Source organism: Zophobas morio, unplaced genomic scaffold (assembly GCF_036711695.1).
Source record: "Zophobas morio isolate AGI-343-1 ecotype UQ-CSIRO unplaced genomic scaffold, CSIRO_AGI_Zmor_V1 ptg000046l, whole genome shotgun sequence".
NCBI classification, from domain to species: domain Eukaryota; kingdom Metazoa; phylum Arthropoda; class Insecta; order Coleoptera; family Tenebrionidae; genus Zophobas; species Zophobas morio.
In genome coordinates, this window is record NW_026972151.1 from 5771113 (window position 1) to 5780342 (window position 9230).

At 39.0% G+C, this 9230-nt stretch overlaps 1 protein-coding gene across 1 annotated transcript; it reads right to left on the minus strand.

The window, feature by feature from the left end:
- Nucleotides 1–3465: 3465 nt before the first annotated feature.
- Nucleotides 3466–5985, minus strand: LOC135142156 (uncharacterized). Its single transcript, XM_064073827.1, has one exon. It carries the CDS (start codon nucleotides 5983–5985, stop codon nucleotides 3466–3468), a length of 2520 nt encoding a protein of 839 aa, XP_063929897.1.
- Nucleotides 5986–9230: the final 3245 nt, after the last annotated feature.

The window sequence follows — 9230 nt, forward strand, 5'->3', positions numbered from 1 at the left end:
AGAGAAAAGTGGTAAAAAGGGAACAGACATTCAAGAAGGTAAATGTACATGGCTGGCTGTAATGGCAATGAAAAAAGCAAATCATTATCAGATAGAAACGTTGAAACAGTGTTATGGTTCCAAAGATCCTGAAGCAATAACAACAGTTTTAAACTTATTTGAAGAACTAAATCTGAAAGATATCTACCAAAGTTCTGTGGAAGAATCTGTCAATCATATACGAAAAAAAATCACGCAAAACATCAGTAATGAAAATTTACAGACAATCTATTTTAAAATTTTGAAAGCGCTTGAGCAAAGATCCTGTTAAGCAATTACAAGTGCGTAGGTTTTGGATAATAGATGCTAACAATTTCGCGATTATTTTTAACGATAAGTTAAAACTATTTTTTAACACATATGGAAATTAAGTAATCCGTAATTATGGCTTGTATAAAGTAGAATATAATGTATGATGATGGAAGAATTGTTGAAATAAAGTAAATCTTAAATTATTTTTACTTTTCGCACATGTCAATTGGCTGCCAACAAACGTTGGTTTTAGTTATAAAAAATTCCGTTGTTTAAATTATTTACTTGCTTTGTAGTATTAAGACAACTTTTACCGCTCTTAGTAGTTTTTAATTTTTTTATCGCATACCATATTTGTTTTGACTCGTTACAGTCGAATGTTGATAGATTGAATTGAAACACCTTGTTAACAAATAACACTTTACTTCTCTTACTCTTACAGTACGAACTTGAACTGGTGTGGTCGGAATGTGTAATCGTAATGGTCGTTTTAGGTACTTGGACCTACTCACAAAATGATGGGGGTGGAGCTTACGACCCTTCTACCTGGAAGGGTCTACTCATTGTTGTACATAGATTGTACATACTGCCCCCTTAAGGTATATAAGCCTTAATACTAGAACATAACAATGACAAAATACTATAGGAATTACATGATGCATATACACAAAGGCATCAAAGACTTAATAAAATATATCGTAAACAAGGACCAAATATAGTAGGAATAAATGTGTAACATATATACAAAGGGCATCAAAGACTTAATACATACATCGTAAACAAGGACCAAATACAGTAGGAATAGCGCAATAACTTTCATTTATATGCACTAAGCGCATCATCACTGCACATCACTAATGACAGGCCATATGACTATTTCACTGCGCGTCACTGATATTTTCTGTCGGAAGCAAGCACACTTTCTTCACAGTACGTTGGACGATCCCGTTGGTCGTTTTTACACTGATGACTCGTATCTGGCCATCGTCTCCTGGGTGCACGTCGCATATTCGCCCCATCCTCCAGGATAGGGGCGGGAGGTTGTCTTCCACAAGGACCACCATAGATCCTACCAGATCCGGATTACTATTGTTCTGGAACCACTTGCCGCGGCTCTGTAAAGTCGTCAAATATTTACGTGTCCACCGGGTCCAATAATGGTTTCGAAGCCTCTCCACTAGCTGCCACCTGGACAGCCGATTGAGTGGGATTTCCTGGAGGTCGTACTCTGGAAGCGCGGTTAGTGGCTCTCCAATCAGGAAATGGCCGGGAGTAAGGACTTGGAGGTCGTTAGGGTCATTGGTTAAGGGTATGAGCGGTCTCGAATTCAAACAAGCCTCGATACGTACGAGTAGTGTGTACATCTCATTCATTGTTAAATGAGAATTACCGACCGTTTTTTTTTAAGTGCTTCTTCATACTCTATATTCGCCTCCCAGAGTCCTCCATTTGGGGAGATTTCGGTGGAATTATATGCCAATTGACATTGATATTTGAAAGTTCACGGCTGATTTGACCCTCGTGTTTTCGCAAAAATTCATTTCTTGCGCCGATGAAGTTAGTGCCGTTGTCGCTATGAATATCGCGAGGGTGGCCACGTCTGCTCATGAACCGACGTAGCGCAGCCAGAAATTCGTCTTTGGATAAGTCGCTAACTATTTCAATATGCATCGCCTTTGTCGCGAAACAGATGAATAGTACGATGTAGGCCTTTATTAAACGTTTACCTCGTCCTCGCGATTCTTTAATTAGGATTGGTCCCGCATAATCTACTCCTGATGTTAAGAATGGTCGCGCCGGTTGCACTCTGGGCGCGGGAAGATCCCCCATTTTGAACTTTGGGCGTGTTGGATTAATTTTAAAACACGGATGGCATTTGTGAAGTATTTGTCGAATGACACTTCTTGCGGAAATGATCCAAAAACGTTGGCGGATGGAGGCCAAGGTGGCCTGGGGGCCGGCATGAAGAAGGCGTGCATGGTCTTGTCTTACTAGTAACTTAGTGACCACGCTATTTTTGGGCAATAAAATTGGGTGTTTTACGTCTCTATCGAGTGCTGAGTTTTTCAGCCTGCCCCGAACCCGTATGAGTTTGTTTTCATTTTTATTTAAATCTACCTGACCTCTTGAATTATTGCCCTCACAATTAGGCCAAATTGAATCGTCATTCGAGTGAAATTTTCTTATCTCGAACTGCTTTGTTTTAGAATATTAATTACCTGGTCTCTTATTTGAATTAATTCAGGAATCGAGTCGGCACCTGTTAGCAGGTCGTCCATGTAAAAATTGTTTTTTATTACGCGACAGGCAGTGGGAAACTTTTCTTCGTTGATTGTTGCTAATTCCGCTAAACATCGCGTCGCTATAAAACTTGCAGGCTTAGTACTATATGTTAATGTTAACAACTTATAGGTTTGTAACGATTTATTTGGGTCGTCGCGCCATAGGATTAATTGGTAATTAGCATCTTCATCGTTAACGCGAATTTGGCGGTACATTTTTGCAATATCCGCGTTTAATGCAAATCGAAAAGTTCGGAATTGTAAGATTTTCGAGAATAGATCACGTTGAATAACTGGACCGCGCATAAGATTATCATTGTTACCGGAGTGAAGTGTTAAGACCGGATTTCAAGTGCAAACATCGTAGGTTAAGTAGTTTTTAAGATAAGTGTGTATGTTAGCATAAGAGGGAGGTAGGCAACCCGCAACACATCTTGGGTGGCCAGCAACACCCACATCGCCCACATCACCCACCACTGCAGGTGGCCTCCTGTGGCGGCAGCCGCAACAGCAGCGGCATCCCTTTGGCGGCAAGCGGCATCCCTTTGGCGGCGAAGCGGCATTCCTTTGTCGGCGCGTTTGAGCCGCGCCGACCGCCGAGCGACAGACCGAAGCCACGCCTCCGGGAGCTGAGCATCGCGACGCTGGCCACACCGTTCGCGGTATAGAGATAAGGTAGTGATAGGGACGTAGGTTAGGGTAGGATTAGTTTGTATAGTTAATTATAGGTTAGTATTAGGATTAGTTTAGGAATTAGAGCCGAAATTGTAACCGACGGGCTCGACCAATGAAATCGACCCGTCGGGAAGGCGGAGCTCGGCCGCCGCTATAAAAGAGCAACCGGCCGCAGCAGTCGCCAGTTCAAGCTGGGTAGAGTCGTTGGACTCATCTGCTAGAATAAACACTGACTCCTGGTGAATTGGTAGTTTCCTTTCACTAGACCACGAATAACCTTTCGCAACCAGCTCCTATCGGAGCTTTCCACTTCGACGAGCCACCAGCTACCTGGTCCGAGCTGGTGCTCACCCCCACTACGTGACGGACGGGCCGTCCACGCCGAAGACGACGTCCAGACGCTCCCCGACCCGACAACATCATTTAGACTTGTTCCGTTTGCGGTCGTTGCGGAAGCGTCAAAAACGACTCTTAATTTGGTGGTGGTGCTGGACTCTTTATGTACCGCATGATGAGGTAAGTATAATGTGTCAGTCTTTGGATTATTCGACGTCAACTGCATATGCCCTAGCGCGAGATATTCATGCATAAATTTTGAATAGGCCGTCTTAAGATTTTCGTCCTTGGCAAATTTTTTCTCGATACTAAAAAAACGCTTCATTGCTAATCTTTTTGACTCCCCCACCTTTATGTTATTACCCTTTATCGGGAGTTTAATTATGAAACGGCCCTTTGTATCGTGTATTGTTGTTGTTTTGAAATGTTTTTCACATTTCAGCTCTTCATCAGATAGGGTTTGCTTATCATGAAAACCTGTGCTACCGCCCTCGACTTCAAAAAATTTAGCAACTCGTTCTTCCATTGAATCTTGAGCGGTTACAGCCAGATTACAATAAGCCGTATTTATTGCGGAAGTATTATGACGATTTATTGCAGGATGTGCATTAGATTTACTACAGTACGGGCCTCCCGCAATAAAACCGAAATGGGTTTTTTGAAACACTAATCCAGTAGGTAGAGAGAATTGGCCTACGCATAACAATGACCAGAAGAGCCCGCCGCCTATTAGTACGTCTACCTTGGAGCTTTCATAGAAATGAGGGTCCGCCAATTGCACATCTTTCGGAATTTCCAAATCGTCTGGGTTTAATGGTACCAGCGGCAAACTTTCCGTAATTTTGTCAACAACAATGCATTTTACATTTCCGGCTGAATAACCATTATAACGGGACTTTATATTGATGAACACCACTTGAGTCGTGTTGCTGGTGGTACCATTTACGCCTTTAATTTCAAAATTTTCTTTAAAGCTCCGTAAACCTAATTCCTTGCACGCCTTTTTCGTGATACAATTCGACATTGATCCCGGATCTAGGAATATTCTGCGTGGCTGATTTTGATTTTTTGAATTTTTGATTAGTACTATCGCTGTAGCCAACAATACTGTATTAGATTGATTTGAATGGGTAGAGTGGTTAGCGTGCGTTGAGACATTATTAAGCGTAGTTGTATTACCCTGTTGGCTTGAGGCGTCAACGTGGAGTAACGAATGATGTTTTTTATTACAATTGCGGCATTTAGTGGTTACTCTGCAATTTTCGACAAAATGATTGTTTCTCAAACAACTGATGCACAGTTTTATAAGCTTGACCTTTTCAAGTCTACTTTGTACTGATAGATTAATAAACTCAGGGCACTGATGAATCATATGTTCATTAGACTTACAATATGAACAGGAGCTTCGTTGTGGTTTGGTAGTCGCTAAATGTGTTGTAGTGCGTTTTGTAATTTGATTGCTCTTCGGATGAGCATTATTTTGATTGCCCGAATTTCCGTAACTGTTTAGAGCTTCTAAAACCGTAACACGCTTTTCTGGGAAAGTTATAAATTGTTCGTAAGTAGGAACCCTGGTATCTAAGGACGTTTGCCATTCCCGTTTTGAATTAAAATCTAATTTTTCCGCGATTATCGGAATTACTAACGCGTCCCAAGATTCTACTGGAATTTTTAATGTTTTTAAGGCAGCCATATTAGTAATGACGTTGTCTAGTAATTCACGAAGTGCGGCCGGGGAAGATTTGAGTAACAGCGGAGCATTTAAAATTGACATAACATGATCCTGAACGATCAGTCTAGTGTTTTTGAACCGTTTTTCTAGAATTTCCAACAATTTAGAATAATTTTCATCGCTAATGGATAAGGATTCAATCGCTCTTAGGGCTTCTTCGCGTAGGCACGATTTTAAATATTGAAGCTTTTGTCTATAATTTAATGATTTATTCTCGTCTATTACGGATTTGAAACAATTTTCAAAGTTTGTCCAGTCTTTGTAACTACCTGAAAATGTTTTTAAGTTTAACGCCGGTAAATTTAGAATACATTCTTTATTGTTTTGATTCGTCTGCAAAGTGGACGTCGAAGACTGATACGAATTTGAGCTTTCGCTTTTCTCAATAATCTCGATTATTTCCCCCATAAGATCACAATATTTATTTTCGAAATTAATTCGAACGCTACGGTGTTGCGCTTTAGATTCTTCTGTTTTAGAATCTAATTTTTCTAGCTCGTACTGGTTTTCTTCAAATTCTACCCTGAGACTTTCAAGAATATTTCGACGCGCTTTTAAACGGCTGATATTGTCATTTTGCGTATTAAACTTTTGTAAGTAGTCTTCTATACGAGATAACTTTTCCAGAATTGTGCTTTGAACGCTTCTAGCTTCGTCGGCTTTGGTCATTTTACGAGACTGATAAATTAACGTTAAGAAGGATTTAAGAATAAGTGATTATATTTAAATTAACAATAGGAAACTACAGAAAATTGACTTGATATATGCAACTTCCGACTTTCTGTTTAGAATTTTAATCACGATGAGAAACGCACTAAAGAAATATATAATAAGTTAAAAACTTTAACGAATAAATTGCTTAACGCACGTACTGTGTAACTATAATAATATGACTGAATGAGATATAGAGGTTGGCTATGCTTTCAAGATTTGATTTCTCACTATCTACGAATTAAATTGCAATAATGAGAGTGGGCAGACGAGTTAACGATTTGATAAAATTTGAGCCTAATTACCACCGTAATTATCAATAAAGAATTAGAATTCGATCGAGATTACGAGTGATCCAAAGCGTAATTATAACTGAAAAAATACGAATTATTTAGATTTAGCTTATAGAATGAATTAAGGATTTTCTGAAATTTTACAAGAACCACGATATGACTTATTGAATATGTGATGCGATTTATGAATTCATCTAGCGACTTTGGGAGATGAATAGAATTTGAATATAAGAGAAATGACGCGTATTGTTATATAAGGCGTAATTTGAATTAGAATAAATAGTTAGGTACCGCACAACGCGAACCAAGGCACGCCCAAATTCGAGATTAGTGGAACGGGATTGAATAAGATAAGAATGAGAGCCACTAACCTGATAATGAAGACGTCGTCGATTCTTGATTCTGCTTCTGATTACGGCACCGATTTTGCCTGAGTTATAAGGACCATGCTTTGACTCGTTAAAGTCGAATGTTGATAGATTGAATTGAAACACTTTGTTAACAAATAACACTTTACTTCTCTTACTCTTACAGTACGAACTTGAACTGGTGTGGTCGGAATGTGTAATCGTAATGGTCGTTTTAGGTACTTGGACCTACTCACAAAATGATGGGGGTGGAGCTTACGACCCTTCTACCTGGAAGGGTCTACTCATTGTTGTACATAGATTGTACAATATTGCTAAATGTCAATTTATGTTACCATGGATAGACCGATAAGTTGAATTTTAGCGGCCGAGTCCCCTAAGATTTAATTTTAGCGGCCTAGAACCCTAATGTAATGATACAAATTATAATTAAACAAAACAACTACTACAATAATATTTATTCAAATGAAGCGTTTCTACTTCTTTGGAGGATCACAGAAGTAGAACGTACCTCCCGATACATTGTTAAAATGAATACATGGAACAGACTTAAACGACAAATTGGATACATGCAAAATTTAATTAGCTGAAACATTGGCCTCAATAAAAGGCTAATGTAGCAGAAGAACCACATGTACTTGAAGATGATGAGGTAGTTTGCAGGCCTCCTCCCAAGATTCTTTCCGAAGATTCGATTTTGGTATTCATTGAGTCCTCGATGTAGCCCTCTGTAACCGTCGACGGCTTCCACCCCCCCATGACGTTTTAGAGCTACAAGGTCGCTTCCGCTGTCTACCAAAAGTGAAGCAGACGTTCCACGGTAACAGTGGCCTGTGAACAATGCAGGGTTCGCCAAATTTAGAAATTTTGCGACTTTCTGAGGTTTGGAAGCTATGGTGTGGACTACTAGAGGCTGTGTATTACATTTACAATTCCGGTAATTCAAGAGCAAACGTGATATGTGGCTATGTTTGTTTCTTAACAGCATATACTTTCGAGATAAAGGTAAACAATTGCTTCCATCATCATCTGAAATGGCAAACACCCTACGCTTGTGTGTTTTCGTGTTTGGTATTGTATTACGACCATAATCTAATAAAACTATTTTCTCTTTACTTTCAATAGTAGAAACGTCTCGTCTGGTGCTGTTTCCAGAAATCTTCGAACTTTCTCTCTTGGCATGATTTTTGATTTCTTAGGTTTGTAGCCAGTGGGAGAACATAATATTTTATGAAATTTAAGTAATGTTTATTGCACAAAATTTTTAGGGGATGTCATCACGTTGTAAGGATAATTAGACAAATTTTCGTTAGCGTTTTACCATTTACGTTCGCACTTTTTTTTAGCAAGGATGTCCGCTACTTGGTTCCCTTCTATTCCCTTATATCCCACACGCAACACAGAGAAATGCTATTTTTGCTTGTCAGTTAATTGAGAGATTGTTTATAGTTCCAGACGTTTCATCCAGAATAAAGTTGCCTCTAAAACAAACACTTTTGTGTGCAAAGTAGAAATTTCGGTTTGTAGAATCATTGGAGTGTTACCTAAGAATGCAGAGATCCTGCATTTAGTCCCCTACAGCGCTATCCACTCCCTGTGTTCCATTTTGACCCGTCTGTACACGAAACGAATGCATATTTAAGCGATCTCTTGGTGGAGCATTATCGACACTTCAAAAGTAGACTCGAAGTCAAACACAACTGGCCATAGATCCGATGGCATTGTCATCGATTTTGTTCGTTGTTGTTGTTGTTTTTTCGCTTTTAACAAAACTACAGGGAGGATATCTGGGGAGGCTGTGAGGGTGTAGTGCACAGCCTCCATGATGCCAAGACAAGCAAGCCGTTGCACAGGTTAATATAATCCTAATAATGACTAATTACTAGAGATCCAAATTATGCAACAATATTCGAGTTTGCTTCTCACTAAACCATAAAACAATATTTTGATACTAAATATATCTTTAAAATCAGTTCCATTTCGTAAAATAAACCCTACAATTACATTGTTAGAGAACTAATAAGCATTTGTTCGATATATGAGACAAACAATAATTAATTACCACTCCTAAATTTCTAGATTCATTACACTTTTGGCAATTTTAACTCTCCTATTTTATATATACCTATATATACTTTTTTTTGTTCAGTGAGTCAGAGTGTGTCCACGCTTGTTGGTTCGCTCCTCATACTGTCACTTAAACAGGGCTTTTATACATGATTCTAAGGGCGTAGTTGGCCATGGATTTCAAAAATCCCGCTTATTTATGGTTATGCATCATTATGAGTTCTCACTTGTCACATTAATGTCTAATATCAGTTGTAACCTGTCATTTAAAGTCGTCGTTTTTATTGTTTTAATTTTTTTCAAGTGCGAATTACAGTAATTCTCGTTGATCCAAGCTCAAAACAACAAAACAGTCATTTTCAGAACTCTTGGTCATTGTGTACGAAATTTTTGTTTTTGTGCTAGGAAGTGAAGACTGTGAAAATGGTTTATTCTGTTGAACAAGACACTTTCATCGTTATATCTTGTTATCACA